Source organism: Gorilla gorilla, chromosome 10 (genome assembly GCF_029281585.2).
Source record: "Gorilla gorilla gorilla isolate KB3781 chromosome 10, NHGRI_mGorGor1-v2.1_pri, whole genome shotgun sequence".
Taxonomy (NCBI): domain Eukaryota; kingdom Metazoa; phylum Chordata; class Mammalia; order Primates; family Hominidae; genus Gorilla; species Gorilla gorilla.
The window spans coordinates 119,674,220-119,700,916 of NC_073234.2; the positions used below are offsets into that span (position 1 = coordinate 119,674,220).

A 26,697-nucleotide genomic window follows, 5' to 3' on the forward strand; every position below is an offset into this window, starting at 1 on the left:
AGCTACAGCCTGGGTGACAGAGCAAGACTCTATCTAAATAAATAAATAAATAAAATAAAAATTAAGAAATAAATAAATAAACAAAATTCCAATTTTAACCCTGCTGTAGTTCTGGAATGAAAAGTTGGGCTAGCGGTCAGGATTGCTACTAGTGGTAGATAGTCAGTATGCTCCTTGCAATCCCAGATCTCTTTGATCTGTCATTGTTCTTTTTTTCTTTTCTTTTTTTAGTTCCTGTTATGCCCCAGAATGTTCTTATTCTTACTGTTATCTCTGAAATCTACTAACTCCCTCATTTCCCAGCTCTCCTGCCTATCCCTGAAAATGTAAAGCCTTGCCTATATTTCCCCCAGTTTTACTTAATTAAAACTAGCCTGGGAATGAAGAACTCTTCCTATAACATTTGTTGGTTAGTTATTTGCATGCTTATTTAAACATACAGTTGCCCGAGCGCAGTGACTCACACCTGTAATCCCAGCACTTTGGGAGGCCGAGGAGGGCGGATCACCTGAGGTCAGGAGACCAGCCTGACCAACATGGAGAAACCCCGTCTCTACTAAAAATACAAAAATTAGCCGGGCTTGGTGATGCATGCCTGTAATCCCAGCTACTAGGGAGGCTGAGGCAGGAGAATTGCTTGAACCCAGGAGGCAGAGGTTGCAGTGAGCCGAGATCGCACCATTGCACTCCAGCCTGGGCAACAAAAGTGAAACTGTCTCAACAACAACAACAACATATAGTCATCCTGGCAAATTTATTTAATATCATTATCCAAACAATCCCTGGGTATGTCAAGTCTTCTAGATAAACATCCCCTGGTTTTACCTTGTCGATTTCAGATTGTTTTCAGATGGGTGCCAGTTAATTTGGAAATTAATTTTTGATGTCTTTGGCCATGAAAGATGATTAGGTGCTTTTCCTGGTAAAGTGGTGAATTTCTTCTGAGGGTGTACAACTCATATACTTAGCTGTTCACATTTATTTATTTATTTAAATTACCTTGAAGTAGAATGTTCCCAGGTTATTTTCTTTAGTTTTTATTTAATCATCTCATTTAACAACTGGGATATGAGTAAATCAGAATAGAGAAACTTTGTTTTTATATTTGTACTTGGTCTGATGAATGTGTATTTCTCTATGGGATGAGTAATGTCATTTGCATTAATTCAAGGTGGGAAGTGCCCATAAGGAAACTAACGTCTACGTAAAGGTAGCTTTCCGCTCTTGCATAACACATTAGTTACCATATGTGTTTTGCATGCATCTTGCTGTGAAGAGGTTTTAAAGTGCAAAGATAATCCCTCTCCACCTTTTCAGAATTGCAATATTAATTTCTTATAGCTATTTCAGAGTGGTGGGGGGAACTGAATTCAGATTCAGACTGGGGCTTAGGTGACATCTAAAAGAGTTTAAGAAAAAGACTACTGGCTGGGTATGGTGGCTCATGCCTGTAATCCCAGCACTTTGGGAGGCTGAGGTGGGCAGATCACGAGGTCAGGAGATAGAGACCATCCTGGCCAACATGGTGAAACCGCGTCTCTACTAAAAATACAAAAATTGGCTGGGTGTGGTGGCGCATGCCTGTAACCCCACCTAATTGGGTGGCTGAGGCAGGAGAATCGCCTGAACCCGGGGAGGCAGAGATTGCAGTGAGCAGAGATAGTGCCACTGCACTCCACTGGTGACAAAGTGAGACTCTGTCTCAAAAAAAAAAAAAAAGAAAAAGAAAAGAAAAAGAAGACTAATGAGGTTGTATGAATGTACTTATGTTCCCATTTTACCAAAATGTTGAATTTGGTCCTATAGAAATGATAGAAATCTCCCAGTGTACTTCCATACAATAGGAAGTACTGTTTTAGTAGTTAAGTTTAGAATGAGACAATAATATATTTTCTTTTTCTTTTTTTTTTTTTTTTCAAGAATCATTTTCCTCATTGATCATCTCTGTGAACTTCAGGCTACTCTGGCCTTTTAAATTTTATTGTATAACTGGAGGAATATGGTTCTAAACTTTCCTAAATTATTGACAGGCTGTTTGTGTCTTGTACATAAAAGTCTCTTGTGTCCGTAGTTTAAATGTTATCTAGTGGTATAAGTAACTTTTAAATAAAATTTTGTTTTTTACCAGTATAATTTGTATAACCATGAGCATAAGATTTTTTGTTTGTTTGTTTTATTTAATAGTCTCAGAGCATAATAGGTTTTTTGTAACTGATTTATTGGTTGAGGGTTACTCAGCCAAAAAAGAAATAATACTTTGACTATTGTAGAATATATTTTTCCCAGGTTTGCCACATAATGCTTTGGAAACATTAAGTGTTCCAATGCTTTTTTTTTTTTTTGAGACAGAGTCTTACTCTGTCGCCCAGGCTGGAGTGCAGTGGTACAATCCTGGCTCACTGCAACCTCCGCCTCCTGAGTTCAAGTGATTCTCCTGCCTCAGCCTCCCGAGTAGCTGGGATTACAGGTGCCCACGACCATGCCGGGCTAAGTTTCTTGTATTTTTATAGAAACGGGGTTTCCCCATGTTGGCCAGGCTGGTCTTGAACTCCTGACCTCAGGTGATCCGCCCGTCTCAGCCTCCCAAAGTGCTGGGATTACAGACGTGAGCCACCGCGCCTGGCCTGCTTTTTTAAACATAGTATTAAACCCATTTTATAATGAGGTAGACTGAGTCACTAAACATATAAAATGTATCTTATGAAGCGATACAGATGAATCATTGACAATTGAATAGAATTAACAGACTTCAGATACTCTTGTAAATATCATTTCTGTCAACAGGGAGAATCTTATGGGTTACATAAAAGTGAATCGGAAAGTTTTCAAAGGTGAAGGCTGGTTGAGGAAGGAAGTAACAAAGCTGGATAAGAGATTCTCCTGTTGGTTATAACCTCATTTTTCATTTTACTCCTTGTTTTTCAACTTCTTCCAGGTAAAGAAGTTATTTAAATCTCTGTGTGTTCCTTATTTTGTGCTTGAACTTGATCAAACAGGTAAGTTTCTGTTTAATATGTAAATCATAGCTGTTGACTGTGCATTTTATCTCATTTATTCTATCTGGCTTTAATTTGTCTTCCTTGAGGTTTTTATTGTTTAGTGAGCACTTGCTAGCTGATTCTTCTTTTTGGTGTTTTAGACAGGGTACTCTCCTGGAGCTAATCATATTTACCTTTAGCCTTTACCTAGTTTATAGTCTTGGTATTACCCAGAGTTTCCTCTTATTGAAATTATTCTTCTTATTACTCATGAATCTAGTTACAGTTACAGTATTTGCTGGTTTTATGGTAACTTTACTTTTGCAAATTTGTCTCCTTTCTGATAAGTAATACAAATAGTATTTGAATTAAATATAAATTGAGATGCATTCAGAAATTTTGGCAGGGACATACAAAGATCAGTAAAGGTGAAAGATCCATGAAAAGTGCTACTGGGAAATCCCAGGGAGAGAAATATTGGTGGAGTAAAATGGAAAGCTTCTTTCTAGGACCATGGTGCTCCTTTTTTGTGGGTCAGAAAATCCCAAGGGCTCACAGGCAAACATTATTAAGAATCTAATCTAGGCCTGTTGGTGACTCACGCCTCTAATCCCAACACACTGGGAGGCCAAGGTAGTAGGATCGCTTGAGGCCAGGAGTTTGAGTCCAGCCTGGGCAACAGAGTGAGAGCTTGTCTCTACAAAAATAAAGAATTAAAAAGTTAACCAGGCACAGTGGCATGAGCCCATAGTTCTAGCTACTCAGGAGGCTGAGGCAGGAGGTTTGCTTGAGCCAAGGAGTTCAAGGTTACAGTGAGCTATGATTGCACCATTGCACTCTAGCCTGGATTACTGAGTGAGACCTTGTTTCGAAAAACAAAAAGGATCTGCTAGTGGCCAGCACCATCATTTCTATTAGGAAAAGTGGGCCCTTCCAGATTAGGAAGAGGAGGTAAACTTCATGTCTAGTAGCTTTAAGGAAGCAGAGTCCTGGGCATTGACAGCTTCTGCTCAGTCTCCAAAGGAATACAAAGAAAGGGCCTGGCATGGTGGCTCACTTCTGTAGTCCCAGCACTTGGGGAAGCTGTGGTGGCTAGATTCCCTGAGGTAAAGACTTTGAGACCAGCCTGGCCAATATGGTGAAACCCCATCTCTACTAAATAATAAAAAAAATTAGCTGGGTGTGGTGGTGTGCGCGTGTAGTCCCAGCTACCTGGGAGGCTGAGGCAGGAGAATTGCTGGAACCCAGGAGGCAGAGGTTACACTGAGCCAAGATCGCACCACAGCATTCCAGCCTGGGTGACAGAGTGAGACTCTGTCTCAGAACCACAACAACAACAACAACAACAACAACAACAACAACAACAAAGAAAGGATTCAACTAGACAGAGAAAGATATATGGCAATTGGGAGATATGAACAATTGGCATATAAGTTTCATTTCTTTATTTTTTTTTTGAGATGGAGTTTCGCTCTTGTTGCCCAGGCTGGAGTGCAATGGTGCGATCTCAGCTCACCGCAACCTCCGCCTCCCAGGTTCAAGCAATTCTCCTGCCTCAGCCTCCTGAGTAGCTGAGATTACAGGCATGCACCACTACACCTGGCTAATTTTGTATTTTTAGTAGAGATGGGATTTCTCCATGTTGAGGCTGGTCTCGAACTCCTGACCTCAGGTGAGCCACCCGCCTCAGCCTCCCAAAGTGCTGAGATTACAGGTGTGAGCCACCGTGCCCGGCCACAAGTTTCATTTCTAGGGTCAGGAGGAAGGAGGTAGTTGTGTGGCAAGACATATTACTTGATGTTTCTAAAGACAGGTTCTCTAACACAGAGAGCATCACATAATAACTACCATATATAGAGTGTTAGTCCTTGTTTTACATGGACTATGCTGGGTTAAGTATAGTCACCTATCCTCACATGAACTCAGCAAGGAAGATATTCTCTATATTTTATAAATGAGGAAATTGAATCCCAGAGAAGTCAATTAACTTCCTTAACATTGACCCAGTGCAGTGGCTCATGCCTGTAATCCCAGCACTTTGGGAGGCGGAGGCGGGAGGATTACCTGAGGTCGGGAGTTCAAGACCAGCCTGACCAATATGGAGAAACCCCGTCTGTACTAAAAATACAAAATTAGCCGGGCATGGTGGCTCATGCCTGTAATCCCAGCTATTCGGGAGGCTGAGGCAGGAGAATTGCTTGGACCCGGGAGGCAGAGGTTGCAGTGAGCCAAGATCGCTCCATTGCACTCCAGCCTGGGCAACAAGAGCACAACTCCATCTCACAAAACAAACAAACAAAAAACCCAAAAAACAACAACAACAGAAAACTTCCCTAACTTCATATAAATACTGGATCTATAATTTGAACACAGGCCCATGTAATTCTGAAGCCTATGTTATTTCCATAATACCATGTTGTCTGGCTCCTCTACAGTGACCCTTCTATTCCTTCATCAAGGAAGGCTCTTGCCCCTAAATACTCCATAGTATGAAAGGTAATCTCAATAAATAAAATTTCTTCTGGGTCCAAAAGTAGCCTTTTATAAAAATATAAATTTTCCTGGGAAACTTAAGTCACTTGCAACTTGCTGTGAATTAGGGAAAAATAACCAAACAGAACAATAACCAAATGAGCAAATTAAACTAATATAAGATAAAGCAAATGAACATGTCCTTCAAGGATGGGAAAGGTAAAGGAGGTAACATCGGAAGAGATGGGCAGGATGAATGCACTAAGTGCTTGGGGAGCATGATTTGTAAGGATTTACTCTCTGAATCTGGAAAACTTGTGTTTTTTGGTAACAAATGGCAGATGTTTTATTTCTAAATCTGTTAGTAAGTGGCTAAGGAAGTTTTAAGAGTCTGTGATTTAATACATGTATGAACTTTATTTTCAGTACCAGAAAATAAGCATTGGATTATGAATTGACTTTTGTCCCGGTGGTTCCCCAGTTATACTTCCCTTGCTCTTTCTTTTTTTTTTTTAATTGAGAGGAGTTTTGCTCTTGTTGCCCAGGTTGGAGTGCGATGGCACGATCTGGGCTTGCCACAACCTCCACCTCTCGGGTTCGAGCGATTCTCCTGCCTCAGCCCCCAGAGTAGCTGGGATTACAGGCATGCGCCACCACAGCCAATTTATTTTGTATTTTTAGTAGAGACAGAGTTTCTCCATGTTGGTCAGGCTGGTCTTGAACTCCTGACCTCAGGTGATCCATCCACCTCGGCCTCCCAAAGTTCTGGGATTACAGGCATGAGCCACCACGCCCAGCCCCCTTGTTCTTTCTTAAATGTCCTCTTTACTTTCTCTATCATTTTTCAGACTATTCTTATCTTTTTTAAATGTGTGTTGCCAGTGGGGAGGTGCGGTGACTGAAAAATCTATTAAATTTCTCCTTTTCCAATTACTTTTCTGTGTGAGACTGGATTTTTCATTTACTTCTACCAAAACAACATATATTGCAACAAATTAATCCAGAAGCAAATATGGGAATCTAGTTGTTTTTTATTAGGACCGATGCTAAAAAAATTCAAAAAATGTGAAACAATGCCAGTCTTCTCACTATGTTTATTTATTTATTTTGAGAATAAATAAGTGCATTCTCAGCTTAGTGAGCAAAGATGCACTGAGCTCACTAAGAAAGTGCATTCTCAGCTCACTGAGCAAAGGTGCAATCTCAGCTCACTGCAACCTCTGCCTCCTGGATTCAAGCAATTCTCCTGCCTCAGCCTCCCAAGTAGATGGGATTACAGGCATGTGACACCATGCCCGGCTAATTTTGTGTTTTTAGTAGAGACGGGGTTTCACCGTGTTGGTCAGGCTGGTCTCAAACTCCTGATGTCAGGTGATCCACCTACCTCGGCCTCACAAACTTTTGGGATTACAGGCGCGAGACCAGCTTGGCCAACATGGCAAAATCCTGTCTCTACTAAAAATACAAAAATTAGCCAGGCATGGTGGTGGGCGCCTATTATCCCAGCGACTCAGGAGGCTGAGGCAGGAGAATTGCTTGAACACAGGAGGTGGAGGTTGCAGTGCGCTGAGATTGTGCCATTGCACTCCAGCCTGGGCAACAAGAGCAAGACTCTGTATCAAAAAAAAAAAAAAAAAAAAAAAAAAGACCAAGTTTGACACCCCATTCTAAGGCAAGTAGGAAGCATGAATATTAACACAGTTTTGATTTTGTGAGATTTATTTGTCCCAAGCATAGGAGGAACACCATTCTACATGTGCAGTTGGCCTTAGCCACACAGGAGAGATGTGATCTGGTTCATGTCTTCGAGGAGCTTGTAATCATGGAGCTGGAACTGCTGATTCAGTCTTCTAAGTGCTGGTTTCATGAATAAATACCTGCTTTATCTGTTTCGTCTGGGTTCCAAAAGAACCCTCCATAGGCATGATTTTCACACCAGTGTTGGCTACGTAATCTTCCCAGGGCCTGGATCATAGTGGGTATTTAAAAAGTCAGAAGATCAATTGGTAGACAGCAGTATTTGGTATAGAATCACATGGGTGCATTTATTCATTCAGCATATTTATTGAGTGCCTGCTGTGCACTAGGCTCTGTATACTAAGCACTGGGAATACAGTAGTATACTAGGCAGGTGTGCTTCCTGTCTGAAGGAATTAGACTTGTTTGTGTTTTTTTTCTTTTTTTTTCCAGCAAATTCCTCTTATTTTCCTTTAGAGTTGAGGGCCTGTGTACTGCCTAACTGGATTGGTAATGGAGTGAGTGCCCCGTGAATTCCTGTGTTTGCAGTAGTATCATCTCTCACAGAAAATCAAGAAGAGAAGTTGTGCTACCAGGGGATCCTCTCTCTTCACCCTAACATTTTTTTCTTCCTTCTTTTGGCTGTATTTTGGCCAGTCTACATAAATTAAGGTTATTATTTGAAAACAACCATCAGGGTCCACCGAGTTCTACTGAGATTGGTATTGGAGAGAGAAACTCAGAACCGGGAGGCCTGGCATTCATGTCCTGTGTGTAGGTAGTGGTAGTAGTCATACGTGCTATCCTCCCTGTGTCAGAGGCTCATGCATGTTCTCCTATTTAATCTTCAGAATACCACCAATCAGGTAGGTGATGATATCACCTTCTTATGATGAGGAAATAAAAACATAGTAAAGTATTAGTATACAGGGTGGCTGGCTTTCTAGTGAACCTACTGGCAATTTGTGGCCCCTCCCACTACTTCCTGAGACTATCTCGTAGAACCTTCCATGACTTGCCCCCAGTGTCTTATGTATAATGTTCATGGTGTCGATATCATGATCGGTGTTCCTAGATGTGATGGTGTCTGTTGCACGCACATGTGGTGGTGTGTTTGGTGGCAGAGGTTGTACAATCTGCCACCATGCCAGCTACACACACCTTGGCTATCCCTGTGGATGAGCTGCCACTCACAGGGCCTGTTGATTTACAAAGACTTGTATCTATACTTCAGGTGTCTTCCTAGGAGCTTTGATCTAAGGAACAGACAACATCAGTGTAATCATCTTAATTTGGTCTGGCAGCTGCTGACATTCTATAGCTATAAATGTGGAAAACAGACATAAGATTTCAGGAGTTTGCCAAAAGTGTGCATCTGGATGCCATATGTCACTAGCTTGGGGGTTCTGATGTGTATTATTCATGTCTCCTGGCTGCTTATGGAGGACATGGCTTTAATGCCTTCAGCAAGAGGGAGAGGAACTAATATTTGAGTTTCTTTTTATGGCAGTGTCTCATATCTCTCTTACTTAATCCTCACAACAGCTTTGTGTGGTTGTTGGAATTAATTCTCTTGTTGTGAGGAAGCAGATGCTCAGCATTTGAATAACTTGCTCAATGTTGCTGTGTCAAGCCCAGGCCTGTCTGCTTCCCTGGTTGCCTCTTTGGCATTGTTTTCCTTGAACAAATAAAAACCCCTCACGAGCAGAGGTACCCTAGCTAGCTCAGTTCTCACCACTTTGGTATTGATACTTACTCATTCAACAGATTTGTTTTGGGCACCTATTTATATGCCAAGCACTGGCAGGAGAGAAAAGATGAGTGAGGCACAACCTCGTTCTTTAAGATCATTTTACTTGTTTGCCTCTGCCTCACTTCCAATTTCAGTGTAATCTGGTATCTCTAAAGGCTGTAGGATCACAGGTGGACAAAGGTAGTGGGTAAGACATTTAAAGCTGTAAACAAAAGCAACTTAGAAAACATCATGGCGTGTTCATTTAGAGCAAACCTGGCAAGGCCTGGGGCAGAGAACGATGAGAGGTTAAGAGTTGAAAAGTAAAGAGGCTTTCTCCCATAGAGAATGAGGAGACATGGGAGGTTGTTCTATTTATTTTATGAATGAGGCTCAAAATATTCTTTAAGCATTTTGGTTTTGTCTATAAAAATGTTAATTTTTTTAAATTTGGAGACCACAGTATAATAAAACACAAAAAATCACATATAATTGCATCCAGAGATAGCCACTATTAATATTTTATGTCTTTTTTGTAAACTCTGTTCTGTTTTATTATTTAATATTTTACATGTTATATAAGTTCTTAATTTTCTCAGTGACTACAAAATAGTCCATGTATTTACTTAGCCATTCTACTATATTTAGACAGTCTATTGCCAATTTTTTGCTATTGTGGAATAATAGGTTAGAAATGTTTTTCTTTGTACGTGAAGTTTTTGCTGTATTTAGAATTATTTTCTTAGGATAGATTACTGGAATGGATTTATGGGTCAAAGTATGAACAATTCTAAGGTTCTAGAGCCATTTAAATGGTGTGTACTAATTAATAACTTCATAAGCTCAAAGAGTTCCCTGTACTTAGTAGTAAGAAATAATAATAGGTTTTGGGCCAGGTGCAGTGGCTCCTGCCTGTAATTCCAGTGTTTTGGGAGGCTGAGGCAGGCAGATCATGAGGTCAAGAGATCAATACCAGCCTGGCCAACATGGTGAAACCCCGTCTCTACTAAAAATACAAAAATTAGCTGGGTGTGGTGGCGTGCGCCTGTAGTCCCAACTATTTGGGAGGCTGAGGCAGGAGAATCACTTGAACCCGGGAGGTGGAGGTCGCAGTGAGCTGAGATCACACCACTGCACTCCAGCCTGGTGACAGAGCGAGACTCCGTCTTAAAAAAAAAAAAAAAAAAGTGATCTGGCTGGACAAACTGAGCCAGTCCCACACAAAATCTTTAAAAAAAAAAGAAAAGAAATAATAATAGGTTTTTAAAAATCATTATTTGCCTATTGGAGAGGTAAAAACAGATTTCTTTATCTTAATTTGTATGACTTTGATTATTAATGAGGCACAATATTTTTTCCTGTATGTTGTATTTCCTGTGTGTACCTTGCTGGGCTCAGGTGGTCCTCCCACCTCAGCCTTCCAAGTAGCTGGGACTATCTAAATTGTAGTCACTGTGTTGTATTTCATTATCTGAATTGCCTGTTCATTTTCCTCATGGGATCATAATACTAGGAAGAGCCCCGGTGCGGTGGCTTACGCCTGTAATCCCAGTACTTTGGGAGGCTAAGGTGAGTGGATCACGAGGTGGGGAGATCGAGACCATCCTGGCCAACATGGTAAAACCCTGTCTCTACTAAGAATACAAAAATTAGCTGGGCATGGTGACGCATGCCTGTAGTCCTAGCTACTAGGGAGGCTGAGGCAGGAGAATCGCTTGAACCCGGGAGGTGGAGGTTGCAGTGAGTTGAGATCACGCCGCTGCACTCCAGTCTGGTGACAGAGCGAGACTTCATCTCAAAAAAAAAAAAAAAAATTAGTTGGCTGGGCGCGGCGGCTCACGACTGTAATCCCAGCACTTTGGGAGGCCAAGGCAAGCGGATCACAAGGTCAGGAGATCGAGACCATCCTGGCTAACACGGTGAAACCCTGTCTCTACTAAAAATACAACAGGGCCGGGCGCGGTGGCTCACGCTTGTAATCCCAGCACTTTGGGAGGCCGAGGCGAGCGGATCACGAGGTCAGGAGATCAAGACCATCTGGCTAACAGGGTGAAACCCCGTCTCTACTAAAAACACAAAAAATTAGCCGGGCGTGTTGGCGGGCACCTGTAGTCCCAGCAACTCGGGAGGTTGAGGCAGGAGAATGGCGTGAACCCGGGAGGCGGAGCTTGCAATAAGCCAAGATCGCGCCACTGCACTCCAGCCTAGGCGACAGAGCGAGACTCCGTCTCAAAAATAAATAAATAAAATAAAATAAAAATAAATAAATAAAAAATAAAAATACAACAAATTAGCCAGGCCTGGTGGCGGGCACCTGTAGTCCAGCTACTTGGGAGGCTGAGGCAGGAGAATGGCCTGAACCCGGGAGGCGGAACTTGCAGTGAGCCGAGATCGCGCCACTGCACTCCAGCCTGGGCAACAGAGTGAGACTCCCTCTCAAAAAAAAAAATAATAATAATAATAATTAATAATAATAGTAAGAAACCTTTATATATAGCTCTTTATTTTCTTTTCTTTTGTCTTTCTTTCTTTCTTTCCTTTCTGTCTGTCTGTCTGTCTGTCTTGCTCTATTGCCCAGGCTATAGTGCAGTGGTATGATCTTGGCTCACTGCAGCCTTGAACTCCTGGCCTCATGCAATCCTCCCACCTCAGCCTCCCAAGTAGATGGGAGTACAGGTATGTGCCACCATACCCAGCTAATTTTTGTATTTTCTCTAGAGCTGGAGTCTCATGAGCCACCATGCCCAGCCTGCCTTACTTCTTTCTTTCCTTTTCTTTCCTTTCTTTCTTTCTTTCTTTTTTCTGAGACTATCCCGTAGAACCTTCCATGACCTGCCCCACCTGTCTTACGTATAATGTTCATGGTGTTGATATCATGATAGGTGTTCCTAGATGTGATGGTGTCTTTCTTTCTTTCTTTCTTTCTTTCCTTCTTTCTTTCTTTCTTTCTTTCCTTCTTTCTTTCTTTCTTTCCTTTCTTCCTTCCTTCCTTCCTGCCTCCCTTCCCTTTCCTTCCCTTCCTTCCTTCTTTCCTTCCTTCCTTCCCTCCCTCCCTCCTTCCCTCCTTCCTTCCCTCCTTCCTTCCTCTCTCTTTTTTTTTGAGACTGAGTTTTGCTCTTGTTGCCCCGGCTGGAGTGCAATAGCGTAATCTGGGCTCACTGCAACCTCCATCTCCCAGGTTCAAGCAATTCTCCTGCCTCAGCCTGCTAAGTAGCTGGGATTACAGGCACCTGCCACCATGCCAGGCTAATTTTTTATATTTTTAGTAGAGACAGGGTTTCATCATGTTGTCCAGGCTGGTCTCAAACTCCTGACCTCAGGTAATCCACCTACCTATCTTGGCCTCCCAAAGTGCTGGGATTACAGGTGTGAGCCACTTGGACCCGGCCCCTTCCTCTTTCTCTCTGTCTCTCTCTTTCTTTCTTTTATTTTTTATTTTTATTTTTTTGAAATGGAGTATCACTGGCTGGGTGCGGTGGCTCACGCCTGTAATCCCAGAACTTTGGGAGGCTGAGGTGGGCTGATCACGAGGTTAGGAGATGGAGACCATCCTGGCTAACACGGTAAAACCCCGTCTCTACTAAAAATACAAAAAACCCCACCCATATTAGCCGGGCATAGTGGCAGGCGCCTGTAGTCCCAGCTACTCCGGAGGGTGAGGCAGGAGAATGGAGTGAACCCGAGAGGCCGAGCTTGCAGAGAGCTGAGATCGCGCCACTGCACTCTAGCCTGGGTGACAGAGCGAGACTCTGTCTCAAAAAAAAGAAAGAAAGAAATGGAGTATCACTCTGTCCCCAGGCTGGAGTACAGTGGCACGATCTCGGCTCACTGCAACCTCTGCCTCCCATGTTCAAGCAATTATCCTGCCTCAGCCTCCTGAGTAGCTGAGACTACAGGCTGCACTACCACGCCTGGCTAATTTTGTATTTTTAGTAGAGACGGAGTTTCACCACATTGGCCAGGCTGGTCTCGAACTCCTGACCTCATGTAATCCACCCGCCTTGGCCTCTCAAAGTGATGGGATTACAGTCGTGAGCCACCTCGCCTGGCGTACAGTAGAGCTTCTTTCAAAACTGGAACCAATCCTCTCAAACCCTGCCACTGCTTATCAATTAAATTTATGTCATATTATAAATCTGTTGTTGTCATTTCTTTTCTTTTTTCTTTTTTTTTGAGATAGAGTCTCACTCTTTTTGCCCAGGCACTATCTCAACTCACTGCAACCTCTGCCTCTTGGGTTCAAGTGATTCTCCTGCCTCAGCCTACTGAGTAGCTGGGATTACAGGCGCCTGCCACCATGCCTGGCTAATTTTTGTATTTTTAGTAGAGATGGGATTTCTCCATGTTGGCCAGGCTGGTCTCAAACTCCTGACCTCAGGTAATCTGGCCCGCCTGGCCTCCCAAAGTGCTGGGATTATAGGCGTGAACCACTATGCCCAGCCCTTGTTGTCATTTCAACAATGTTCACAGCATCTTCATCAGGAGTAGATTCTATTTCTAGAAAAACATTATTTGCTCATCAATAAAAAGCAACTCCTCATCCATTCAAATTTTACATGAGATTACATTAATTCAGTCATGTCATCAGACTCTACTTTTTGTGGGTTTTTTCTTCTTTTTCTGTTTCTTTTTTTTTTTTTTTGAGACAGGGTTTCACTCTGTCACCCAGGCTGTGCTGCAGTGATGCAGTCATGGCTCACTGTGGCCTCAACCTCCCAGGCTCAAGTGATCCTCCTGCCTCAGCCTCTCAAGTACTTGGGACTACAGGCACATGCTACCACACCTAGCTAATTTTTGTTGTTGTTGTTGTTGTTGAGATGGAGTCTTGCTCTGTCCCCAGGCTGGAGTGCAGTGGCGCGATCTCGGCTCACAGTAACCTCTGCCTCCCGGGTTCAAGCAATTCTCCTGCCTCAACCTCCCAAGTAGCTGGGACTACAGGCACACGACACGATGCCCAGCTAATTTTTTTTGTATTTTTAGTAGAGACAGGGTTTTATCATGTTGGCCAGGATGGTCTCGATCTCCTGACCTTGTGATCTGCCCGCCTTGTCCTCCCAAAGTGCTGGGATGACAGGTGTGAGCCCCCGCGCCCAGCCCACCCAGCTAATTTTTAATTTTTTTTGTAGAGACAGGGTCCCACTATGTTGCCCAGGCTAGTCTTGAATTCCTGAGCTCAAGCAATCCTATGTTGGCCTCCCAAAGTGCTAGGATTATAGACGTGCACCACCATGCCTGGCCTTCTCTTCTAATTCTAGTTCTCTTGTTATTTCCACCATATCTTCAGTTACTTCCTCCACTGAAGTCTTGAATTCATCAAAGTTACTCATAAGGGTTGGAATCACCTTCTTCCAAACTCCTGTTAATGTTGATATATTATTGACTTCTTCCCATGAATCATGAATGTTCTGAATGGCATCTAGAATAGTGAATCTTTTCCAGAAGGTTTTCAGCTTACTTTGCCCAGATCTGTCAGAGGAATCACTGTCTATGGCAGCTATAGCCTTATAAAATATATTTCTTAAATAATAAGACTTGAAAGTCAAAATTAATCCTTTATCCCTGGGCTGCAGAATGGATTTTGTTAGTAGTCATGAAAACAACATTCATCTCCTTGTACATCTCCATCAGATCTCGTGAGTGACCACATGCACTGTCAATGAGCAGTAATATTTTCAAAAGTGTTTTTTTCTGAGCAATAGGTCTCAACGGTGGGCTTAAAATAAACCAAGTTGTAAACAGATGTGCTGTCATTCAGGCTTTGTTGTTCCATTTCTAAAGCAAAGGCAGAGTAGATTTATCATAATTCTTAAGGGCCCTAGGATTTTCATTGTAAGTCCATTTGTCTCCTGTTTAAATCATAAGTATAGAAACACCTTAATATGGCCATTATTTGATAGTAGTGAGATGGAAAATACTTTGCCATCTTAGAAAGGGCAATGACTAAATACTGGCCTAATGTATGTTTTTCCTCCAAGAAGGAGGAAAGCCACTTAATGGTCAACATTGAATCCTGTCAAGCAGAATAGGAGGTAATATAGCCTCCTTTATAGCAATATAGCCTCAGGATATTCCTGAGATAATTGAAAGATTAACTAGCCGGGTGTGGTGGATCACGCCTATAATTCCAGCACTTTGGGAGGCCGAGGGGGGTGGATCACCTGAGGTCAGGAGTTTGAGACCAGCCTGGCCAACATGGTGAAACCCTGTCTCTGCTAAAAATACAAAAAAATTAGCCGGGTGTGCTGGTGCAAGCCTGTAATCTCAGCTACTCAGTTTCACATGCATCTGTGTGAAGAGACCACCAAACAGGCTTTGTGTGAGCAACAAGGCTGTTTATTTCACCTGGGTGCAGGCAGGCTGAGTCAGAAAAGAGAGTCAGCAAAGGGTGGTGGGATTATCATTAGTTCTTTCTTTTTTTTTTTTTTTTTTTTTTTGAGACGGAGTCTCGCTCTGTCGCCCAGGCTAGAGTGCAGTGGTGTGATCTGGGCTCACTGCAAGCTCCACCTCACAGGTTCATGCCATTCTCCTGCCTCAGCCTCCTGAGTATCTGGGACTACAGGTGCCCGCCACTAATTTTTTGTATTTTTTTAGTAGAGACGGGGTTTCACCGTGTTAGCCAGGATGGTCTCGATCTCCTGACCTCGTGATCTGCCCGCTTTAGCCTCCCAAAGTGCTGGGATTACAGGCATGAGCCACCACACCCGGCCATATCATTAAATGTTCTTATAGGTTTTGGGATAGGCGGTGGAGTTAGGAGCAATGTTTTGTGGGCAGGGGATGGATCTCACAAAGTACATTCTCAAGGGTGGGGAGAATTACAAAGAACCTTCTTAAGGGTGGGGGAGATTACAAAGTACATTGATCAGTCACGGTGGGGCAGAAACAAATCACAATGGTGGAATGTCATCAGTTAAGGCTATTTTCACTTCTTTTGTGGATCTTCAGTTGCTTCAGGCCATCTGGATGTATACGTGCAGGTCACAGGGGATATGATGGTTTAGCTTGGGCTCAGAGGCCTGACACTCATGAGGCAGAGGTTGCAGTAAGCCAAGATCACATCAATGCACTCCAGCCTGAGCAACAGAGTGAGACTCCATCTCAAAAAAAAAAAAGAAGAAGAAAGAAAGATGTATTTGGATTTACTTTAAGAAAGAGCAAATAAGCATTTAGGGCCAGGCGCGGTGACTCACCCCTGCAATCCCAGCGGCCAACATGGTGAATCCCTGTCTCTACTAAAAATACAAAAATTAGCCAGGCATGGTGGCGAGTGCCTGTAATCCCAGCTACTCCGGAGGCTGATGTTATAAGTAAAGTTTCGGTGCCGCAGAAGAAATTGCACTGGAATATAAAGTTTTCTTTTTAATTCTCAGCAAGGCAAGTTACTTCTATAGAAGGGTGCTCCCTTACAGATGGAGCAATGGTGAGCACACACTTCGATAAGGGAGGGGAAGGGGTTCTTATCCCTGACACACGTGGCCCCTGCTGCTGTGTCGTTCCCCTATTGGCTAGGGTTAGATTGCAAAGGCTAAACATTCCAATTCACTAATTTAAAGAGAGTGACAGGGTGAGTGGTTTGGCGGGAAAAATCGTTATGACAGAGCAGGTAATCGGAATGAGTCAGGGTGGGGTAGGTAATCGGAATGACTTAAGGGTAGAGCAGATAATCGGAATGAGTCAGAGTGGAGTAGGTAATCGAAAAGGTTGCTTTACGAGGAAGTTAAGTTTAAAAGTAGAAGGCAAAAGTCCCGGCGCTGTGGCTCACGCCTGCAATCCCAGTACTTTGGGAGGCCAAGGCGGGCAGATCACGAGGTCAGGAGATCAAGACGATCCTGGCTATGGTGAAACCCAGTCTCTACTAAAAATACAAAAAAATTAGCTGGGCATGGTGGCGGGCGCCTGTAGTCCCAGCTACTCGGGAGGCTGAGGCAGGAGAATGGCATGAACCTGGGAGGCGGAGCTTGCAGTGAGCCCAGATCGCACCACTGCACTCTAGCCTGGGCAACAGAGCGAGACTCCACCTAAAAAAAAAAAAAAGAAAAGAAAAAAAAGTAGAAGGCAAAGAATTGAACATACTGACATATTGATTCTTTGAAAAGAAATTTAGAACTCATATCTAACACTGAGGCAGGAGAATTGCTTGAACTTGGGAGGCAGAGGTTGCAGTGAGCCGAGATCACGTCATTGCACTCCAGCCTGGGCGACAAGAGTGAGACTCCATCTCAAAAAAAAAGCATTTAAAATCTATAGATAATTTTCAGTCTCCGGCTGCAGCTGCGAAAGAAGCCGCCATGTCTGCATATCTGCAACAGGTGGTTGACACTGCTCCAGTTTCCTGATCAAGAGGAATAAGCAGACCTACAGCACCGTGCCCAATAACTTGAAGGCCTGCAACTGCTTCCACTACAATGGGCTTATTCAACGCAAGACTGTGGGCGTGGAGCCGGCAGCCCACGGCAAAGGTTTCATAGTTGTGAAGCAGAGATCCAGCCAGTGGAAGCCTGCCACCTTCTACGTGCAGACCACCATTAACAAGAATGCTCGGGCAGGGCGGGGTGGCTCAGGCCTGTAATCCCAGCACTAATGGGAGGTGGAGGCGGGTGGATCACAAAGTCAGGAGTTTGAGACCAGCCTGGCCAACATAGTGAAACCCTGTCTGTAATAAAAATACAAAAATTAGCCAGGCATAGTGGCCCGTGCCTATAGTCCCAGCTACTCAGTAGGCTGAGGCAAGAGAATCGCTTGAACCCGGAAGGCAGAGGTTGTGGTGAGCTGAGATTGCGTCACTGCACTCCAGCCTGGGCAACAGAGTGAGAATCCATCTCAAAAAAACAAACATACAAACAACAGAAAAAAACAAGAATGCTCGCGCCACCCTCAGCAGCATCAGACACAGGATCCTCAAGAACAAGTACCGCCCCGACCCGCAAGTGGCAGCCTTCTGCAGGCCAGCGCCATCCTGCACATCCAGAAGCCTGTGATGGTGAAGAAAGAGGAAGCGGATTAGAAAACCTGCCCCCAAAGCAATAGTCAGCTGGCTTTCTCAAAAACAAAAACATGAATCAAGAGGTCAGGAGATCCAGACCATCCTGGCTAACACGGTGCAACCCTGTCTCTACTAAAAATACAAAATGTAGCCAGGCTTGGTGGCGGGCGCCTGTAGTCCCAGCTACTTGGGAGGCTGAGACAGGAGAATGGTGTGAGTTCTCCAGGAGGCGGAGTTGCAGTGAGCCGAGATAGTGACACTGCGCTCCAGCCTGGGCAACAGAGCGAGACTCCATCTCAAAAACAAAACAAAACACAACAAACAAAAAACAAAAAATCTATAGATAAAGGAATTCAGATATATACTGGTGGAGAACTATAAGGTTCTCATCTGTCTTTGGGGTGGAGAAATTGGTCTGAATGCCTCTTAATGAGACATAGGTCACTCTCAATTCAAACCAGGGCCTAGAGCATTAGAAAGATCCAAGGCTCCTTCAGGCCCAGCTCCATGAAGTGACCATAGCTTTCCATTAACGACTAGTAGCCATCAACTGTCTCGGGCTTCTGGGATTTTGGCTCTCAGAGAAATTAGAGGGGGATGTTCTTCTCAAGATCAGCTATCTAATAGTGTTTAAGAATTTAGAGGTTAATAATAATAAGCTGCCGGGCGCGATGGCTCACGCCTGTAATCCTAGCACTTTGGGAGGCCGAGGCGGGTGGATCGCCTGAGTTCAGGAGTTCGAGAACAGCCTCAACACGGTGAAACCCTGTCTCTAATAAAATACAAAAAACCAAATAGCTGGCCGTGGCAGCGTGCGCCTGTAGTCCCAGCTACTCGGGAGGCTGAGGCAGGAGAATTGCTTGAACCCGGGAGGCAGAGGTTGCAGTGAGCCGAGATCGTGCCACTGCACTCCAGCCTGGGTAACAGAGCGAGACTCCATCTCAAAAAAAAAAAAAAAAATAATAAAAATAATAATAATAATAAGCTATATGGCACTTCTTTCATCTTAGGATCTAATAGCTGTTTACCACTACTAATTAGTATGTAACTCCTTGGCCGGTGGTGAGGGTGGTTGATCTGCACTTTTATGAGATGAAACATCTGAGAGTTGACTGGAATGGAGCCTGTACCTCTTGAGGTACTTCTGGTCAGTGGTTTTCTACCTGAAAACTTTTTATTTCCTCTAAGATTGAAATGGGACACTGAGCGACCAAAAGCAAGTGGATTGCAGAAGGGGAATATTCTGCATGTACTAGCATGTGCATATTATGCATGTATGTACATGTAATGCAGAATGCAGGCACTAATTTTTAAAGAAGTTTTTCATGTTCCTTTCACTCCTTTTAGCAAGTTGTTTAAGAAAATTGTGTTTTTCTAGCCAGGTGTGGTGGCGCATGCCTGTAATCCCGGCTACTCGGGTGGCTGAGGCAGGAGAACCACTTGAACCCAGGAGGCAGAGGTTGCAGTGAGCTGAGATCGCACCATTGCACTCCAGCCTGGGCAACAAGAGCCAAACTCCATCTCAAAAAAAAGAAAATTATGTTTTTCTTCTTCTGGCAAGAAAAGACAAGCTCTGAGTAATGAGAATATATGCACTGTGGAAAATGGCATGCTTAGCCACAGACTGCTTGCTAATTAAAAGTAAAATGAAAAAATGAATGTGCTACTCCAGGCTGGAGTGCAATGGTGCAATCTTGGCTCACTGCAACCTCTGCCTCCCAGGTTCAAGCGATTCTCCTGCCTCAGCCTCCTGAGTAGCTGGGATTACAGGCATGCACCACCATGCCTGGCTAATTTTGTATTTTTAGTAGAGAAGGGGTTTCTCCGTGTTGGTCAAGCTGGTCTCGAACTCCCGACCTCAGGTAATCCACCGGCCTTAGCCTCCCAAAGTGCTGGGATTACAGGCATGAGCCACTGCACCCGGCCTTGAGTTAAGTTTTGATCGGTGTCCACTGTAATGCTTTGTTGACAGTTACTGTGAATGACCAACCTGTAAAAGGGGAAAATCCAAACTTCTAACCACACTGAGGTCATCATGGATTTATATCATGCATGAGGACATAATGATTATAATAACTAAGCTATTGAGTCTTTTACATCTATTTACATCCTTTACATCTATTTACTCATCTCGTTTTCCACAATCACCACATGAGGTGTAGATACTGTATCTATCACCATTTTATAGATGAGTAAACGAAGGCACAGAGAGGTAACAGAAGTTGCCTAAGGGCACACAGTTTGCCAGCAGAAAAGCCAGGTTACGTGATTTCATTGCAGGCTCTTGTAACTATCGAGCTATACTACTTGTTAGTAGAATGCCAGATGATGCTATGGGATTAGCCCAGAGATTTACAAAAGAGGAGACCTGGGCACATTTGAAGGCGGAATGGCTTGAACAGCCCTGAATACAAGATAGGAAGAGGATGTTGAAGAAAGGTGGGGTCCCCTAAGACCACTTGGAATTGGGATAGGTTATAGGTTGTAGTGCTCTGGTAAAGGCGAGCTTTAGCAGAGGTAGAACAATCCTTATTCTTCTGAGGTTGCAGTGACATGTAAGTATAGAGAGCTGCTGGGAAGAGAAGACAGAGAAGTGAAAGTAACTTGTACCTGACGACTTGAGCTTTTGGGCAGTGTGCTGGAGCTGGCTCGTACCAGCTCAAGAGACCCCTTGTTAAACATCAAGGAATTTTGCAAGTAGGTTGGTAGCTTGAAATTAGCCAAAGTGGGAGTATTCAACTCCAGAAATTAGCAAATACTACAAATCAGGGCCTCCCCACCACCACTCAGAACTGGTTTACCAGAACACCTTACACTCCCTTTCTTCTCTTTTCCACTTCACTAACAGTCAAAAGCCTGCTGAAGTGCCAGTTGAATTTGAAGCTTGAGTGAGTGCCCATTATGGGAAAGGCAGTGTGCCAGATGCCAGGGTAAGAAAGACCAACCCCTCAAGTAAATAATACTGTGGTGGAGAGTGAAGAGCATGCAGGCATAAATCCTGGACTAGCTGTCGGCTCTTGGGACAGTCACTTAAACTTGGGTTACTCATCTGTAAATGGAGATAATAATATATATCCCAAAGGGTTACTGAGATGACTAATGAGAACATGTAAAGTTCCTGGCACAGAGGTGTTCATTAAGTGATGGTTCTAAGAGTGGGGACATGTAAACAGATGTCTTTCATATAGCTTGATATAAGAAATAAAGATGGGAGCCGGGCACAGTGGCTCATGCCTATAATCCCAGCACTTTGGGAGGCTGAGGTGAGAGGACTGCTTGAGCCCAGGAGTTTGATACCAGCCTGGGCAACAAAGTGAGACCCTGTCTCTACAAAAAATTTTTTTAAATGAAGCATAAGCCGGGTGTGGTGGCTCATGACTGTAATCCCAGCACTTGGGGAGGCCGAGGCGGGTGGATCACAAGGTCGGGAGATCAAGACCATCCTGGCTAACACGGTGAAACCCCGTCTCTACTAAAAATAAAATAAAAAAAAAAAAAATTAGCTGGGTGTGGTGGCGGGCGCCTATAGTACAAGCTACTAGGGAGGCTGAGGCAGGAGAATGACATGAACCCAGGAGGCGGAGCTTGCAGTGAGCTGAGATAGCGCCACTGCACTCCAGCCTGGGCAACAAAGCAAGACTCTGTCTCAAAAAAAAAAAAAAAAATTAGTCAGGCACGGTAGTGTGTGCCTCTGGCCAGCTACTTGGGAAGCTGAGGCATGAGGATCATTTAAACCCAGGAGTTTGAGGCTGTGGTGAGCTATGATTGTGCCACTGCACTCCAGCCTGGATGACAGAGCAAGATTCTGTCTCCAAAAAACAAACAAATAAACAAAAGAAATAAAGACAGAATGACTACAGGTCATAGTCCCCTGAGTAGATTCCAAAGTTTTCAGGGTGGATGTTTCATGGATGATTTTTTCCTTGTTTGTTATCAGAAGGTTACCGGGTTGTTTTTTTTTTTTTGTCCCTACAAATCAAGTTTACCGGATTTACTTGTTTTTACCTGTTTTTAGCCTGTTCCTTACTCTATATTATTTAATTGTAAGACAAACAATGGATTTGGAGATAGGCACAGTTGGATTTATATACCAGCTCCAACACTTACCTGGTTTGTGACCTTTGGCAAGATTCTTTTTTTTTTTGAGACGAAGTCTCACTCTGTCACCCAGGCTGGAGTGCAGTGGCGTGATCTTGGTTCACTGCAACCTCCGCCTCCCGGGTTCACTCCATTCTCCTGCCTCACCCTCCTGAGTAGCTGAGACTACAGGCACCTACAACCACGCCCGGCTAATTTTTTTGTATTTTTAGTAGAGAGGGGGTTTCATCCTGTTAGCCGGGATGGTCTTGATCTCCTGACCTTGTGATCCGCCCGCCTCAGCCTCCCAAAGTGCTGGGATTACAGGTGTGAGCCACCATGCCTGGCCTCTGATCAAATTCTTTTTTTTTTTTTTTTTGAGACGGAGTCTTGCTCTGTCGCCCAGGCTGGAGTGCAGTGGCGTGATCTCGGCTCACTGCAAGCTCCACCTCCCCGGTCCATGCCTTTCTCCTGCCTCAGCCTCCCGAGTAGCTGAGACTACAGGTGCCCACCCCCAAGCCTGGCTAATTTTTTGCGTTTTTAGTAGAGACGGGTTTCACCATTTTAGCCAGGATGGTCTCGATCTCCTGACCTCGTGATCCACCCGCCTTGGCCTCCCAAAGTGCTGGGATTACAGGCTTGAGCCATCGCGCCCAGCCTAATTTTTTTTTTTTTTTTTTTTTTGAGATGGAGTCTCACTTTGTCACCCAGGCTGGAGTGCAGTGGTGCCATCTTGGCTCACTGCAACCTCCACCTCCCGGGTTCAAGCAGTTCTCCTGCCTCAGCCTCCTGAGTAGCTGGGACTATAGGTGCACGCCACCACACCTGGCTACTTTTTTGTATTTTTAGTAGAGACAGGGTTTCACCACGTTGGCCAGGCTGGTCTTGATCTCCTGACCTCGTGATCTGCCCGCCTCGGCCTCCCAAAGTGCTGGGAGCACCCAGCCTCTGATCAAATTCTTAAAGGCCAAATTACCTTTATAAAACTGAGGACCCCCTAACATTTACCATGTAAAAGCTTTTCTCCTTTTCTCTGTGAAAAAGATGGAATATACAAATTAACTAAGTAATATCTGCATTTTTACAGATTTAATCTCTCGACAATTATTTATTGATCAATTACTATGTGTGCATACTATATTAAGTGCTGGGAACATGATGGTGAGCATAACTAATCCTGGTCCCTGCTCACATGTGGCTATGTACATCTATATTAATTAAACTTAAATAACATTAGAACTTCGCATCCACACCTGTACTAGCCATCTTTTATGTACTTAATAGTCACATGTGGTGAGTGGCTATTGGGTTGGACAGTGTAGATTTAGAATATTTTCATCACCACAGAAAGTCCTCTTGGACTGTGCTATTCTAGAGTGAGGGAGGCGGACATTGATCAAATACTCATAAAAGTATGATTGCAATTGTAGTAAGTACTAGGCAGAAAGAATAGATGGTAACACGAGAACATTTCATAGGGGGATTTGACTTCTCTGTTGGTTTTCCCAAGGAAAACCTGTTCAAACTAGATTTGCTCAATGCTTGGAAGTTCGCAAAGCCCTGTGGTGGGAGGGAGGACAGTAATTACAGGGACTGAAAGCAAGCTAATGACTGAATCATGGGGATTGAGGAGAAGTTTGGGTGAGATGAAGGGGTGGAAGGACCACAAAGGGCCTTGTAGAAAGAAGATGAAGAAGCAGAGAGGCTTAGTAACTTGGCTGTGCAGTTAGTAATAGAACCTGGATTTGACTTCAAAGTCTACACTGCATAATAAGGGTATATTCAACAAACTTTGGTTCTGCAATTATCTCTTTTTGCTCCTTCTTTGGAAATTGCCAAAGTTCCCTCTACTGGATTATTCCTTTAGCATAAAAACATGCTGTAATAATTTCCTTCTTAGATAAACCAAAAAAACCAAAAAGTCTGGCCAGGCACGGTGGCTCACCCCTGTAATCCCAGCACTTTGGGAGGCCGAGGCGGGTGGATCACGAAGTCAGGAGTTCAAGACCAGCCTGGCCAACATGGTGAAACCCTGTCTCTACTGAAAATACAAAAATTAGCTGGGTGTGGTGGCATGCACCTGTAGTCCCAGCTACTCGAGAGGCTGAGGCAGGAGAATTGCTTGAACCCAGGAGGCAGAGGTTGCAATGAGCTGAGATCGTGCCTCTGCACTCCAGCCTGGGTGACAGAGTGAGACTCTGTCTCAAAAAAAAAAAAAAAAAAAAAAAAATTCCTCTATCCTACATCCCTCTTTAGCTCCTTTCCTATTGTTTTTTTGTTTTGTTTTGTTTTTATAGCAAAACCCCTTTAAGAGTTGCCTATACTTGCTCCCTCCATTTCCTTATTTTCTGTTTCTTGCTGAACTTCTTCTAATTATGATTTCTTACCTACCACCATTTTCATAAGTGACCTCCATGACTCAGCCCTTACCTTATAGGATTTCTTGGCAGCGCTTGAAACAGCTGATCTTCCTTTTTGGAGCACTTCTTCATTGGCTTCTGAGACACCACACAGTCTTGGTTTTCCTCCTACCTCCTGCCAGCTCCTTCTTAGGCTCCATTGCTGGATTCTTTTCCCCTTTTGCAGTTTGAGTGTGCCAGGGCTCTGTCCTGGGCCATCTTTATTTCTCTAAATACATTAACTCCTGGGTAATTTCATCTAGTCCCATGGAGTGACAGTTAATTTTATGTGTCAACTTGGCTAGCATACGGTGCCCAGTTGTTTGGCAGATAAAAGCATAGATGTTGCTGTGAAGGTATTTTTTAGATGTGACTTACAATGAAATCAGTAGGCTTTGAGTAAAGCTAGTGACCCTCCATAATGTGGATGGGCTTCATCCAATTAGTTGAAGACCTTAGAGAAAAGATGGCGGTTTCCCAAAGAGGAAGCAATTCTGCACCCAGACCACCGTTAGTCTCAAGATTGCCACATCAATGCCTGCTTGAATTTCCAGCCTATCAGCCAGCCTTGGAGTTTTCAGACTTATCAGCCCTCACAAGTGTGTGAGTCAATTCTTTAAAAAAAAGAAAAGAAAAAAATCTCTCTCTCTATACATGTATCCTATTGGTTCTGTTTCTCTGAAGAGCTGTGACTAATACACATGGTATTAAATATCTTTTATGTTTGACAACAAATGTTTATTTCTAGCCTTGACTTCTCCCTTGAACTCCATACTTACATATCCAACTGCTTAGTCAACCTCTCCATTTGGATAATAATAGATCTGTTAACCCATACTATGGATTTGTCCCAAACTATTGTTTTCCCCCACCTCCCATCTTTCTTCCTCCTCTCTGGGTGTTCCTGCTTTTCATTGAAGAGTGCTATTATTTACCCCATTGCTAAAGCCAGAAATCTAGCGTTATCATTGATTCTCTTTCTCTTACATCTCTTATTCCATCCATCTGTACAACTGTACAACATATATCTGTGCAATTAGCTTTACCTTCAAATGTATTTTTTAACCTCACTAATCAGCCTTTATCATCTCTAGCTTGGACCAGGACAGTAACTTCCTAGCAGGTCTGTATATCTCCACTTTTTTTTTTTTTTTTTTTTTTGAGATGGAGTCTCACTGTGTTGCCCGGGCTAGAGTGCAGTGGTGGGATCTTGGCTCACTGCAAACTCCACCTCCTGGGTTCACGCCATTCTCCTGCCTCAGCCTTCCCAGTAGCTGGGACTACAGGCGCCTGCCACCACGCCCGGTTAATTTTTTGTATTTTTAGTAGAGATGGGGTTTCACTGTGTTAGCCAGGCTCATCTTGATCTCCTGACCTCGTGATCCGCCCGCCTCAGCCTCCTGAAGTGCTGGGATTACAGACATGAGCCACCGTGCCCGGCCATATCTCCACTTTTAAGTCCCTGCCCTCCTTAGCCTATTTTCCATACAACTGAGCAATTATTTTTATCATACAACAATCATTTCTTTCTCTTCTCTTCACACTCTGGCATCTTACCACATTTAAAATGAAATCCAAAATCCTGACTATGGCCTGATGATGGATGTGACCCCTGGCTATTCCTCTGACCTCACTTCCTACCACATTTTTTCTCACTCATTAGGCTTTAGACATACTGGTTACTTTGTGGATTCTTGGATAAGTCAAGCAGACTCCTAGCTTAGGGCTTTAGTATGTTGAAGCCAGAATAAAAATGTGAGACAAGTCTCTAAATTAAAATTTTTTATTTGGAAAGAAAGAATAGCAATTTGGGGCATATATGCAGACAGGGTGGTCTTCAGTATGTCTGAAGAACAAAGAGAAGGTTATAGAGGTTTTAGAAATAGGAGAGATGTTACATATTGCTCTTCAAGAAAGTTCTTTGGGACTAGTTAGGGTTTGGGGAGCTAGCAAGCTCTGGTGAGTGATGGCAGTGGGCAAAATTAGTACTAGAGTTTCAGCAAGTTCTCTTAGCATTTATAGATAAAGCTGGTCTCAGGTTACAACAGGCAGTTTCAGCAGTCAGGCTTGCAGAGAATTACATTCTTGGAGCAATGTTTTGTACCCTGAGTGCTTTTCCCCCTAGCCCCTTGGCTCTGATTTAATTGGGAATGACAAGAATGACCCAATTTTATGATCAGCTTTCACAAGTACCTCCTCTTTCCTCTGCTTAGAAAGATTTCTTCCCTAGGTACTCTCATGGCCTGTTCCCTCATAGCACTGTGGGCTCTGCTCAAGCATCACATTCTGAGATCTTTCCTGACTTGCCTACCCTACTTT

At 43.6% G+C, this 26,697-nt stretch overlaps 1 protein-coding gene and 1 pseudogene across 4 annotated transcripts in view; both read left to right on the plus strand.

Annotated features, from left to right (window-relative positions):
* TXNRD1 (thioredoxin reductase 1) overlaps window positions 1-26,697 on the plus strand; it is a 152,911-nt gene that overhangs the window by 39,561 nt on the left and 86,653 nt on the right. For all 4 annotated transcript variants that reach the window (XM_019038709.3, XM_055357859.1, XM_063694264.1 and 1 more), the window contains exon 3: window positions 2,936-2,996. In XM_019038709.3, the coding sequence (XP_018894254.3) occupies window positions 2,936-2,996 (61 nt within the window). The remainder of the gene's footprint in view (window positions 1-2,935; window positions 2,997-26,697) is intronic.
* On the plus strand, window positions 17,208-17,923 carry LOC109029018 (large ribosomal subunit protein eL28-like; annotated as a pseudogene).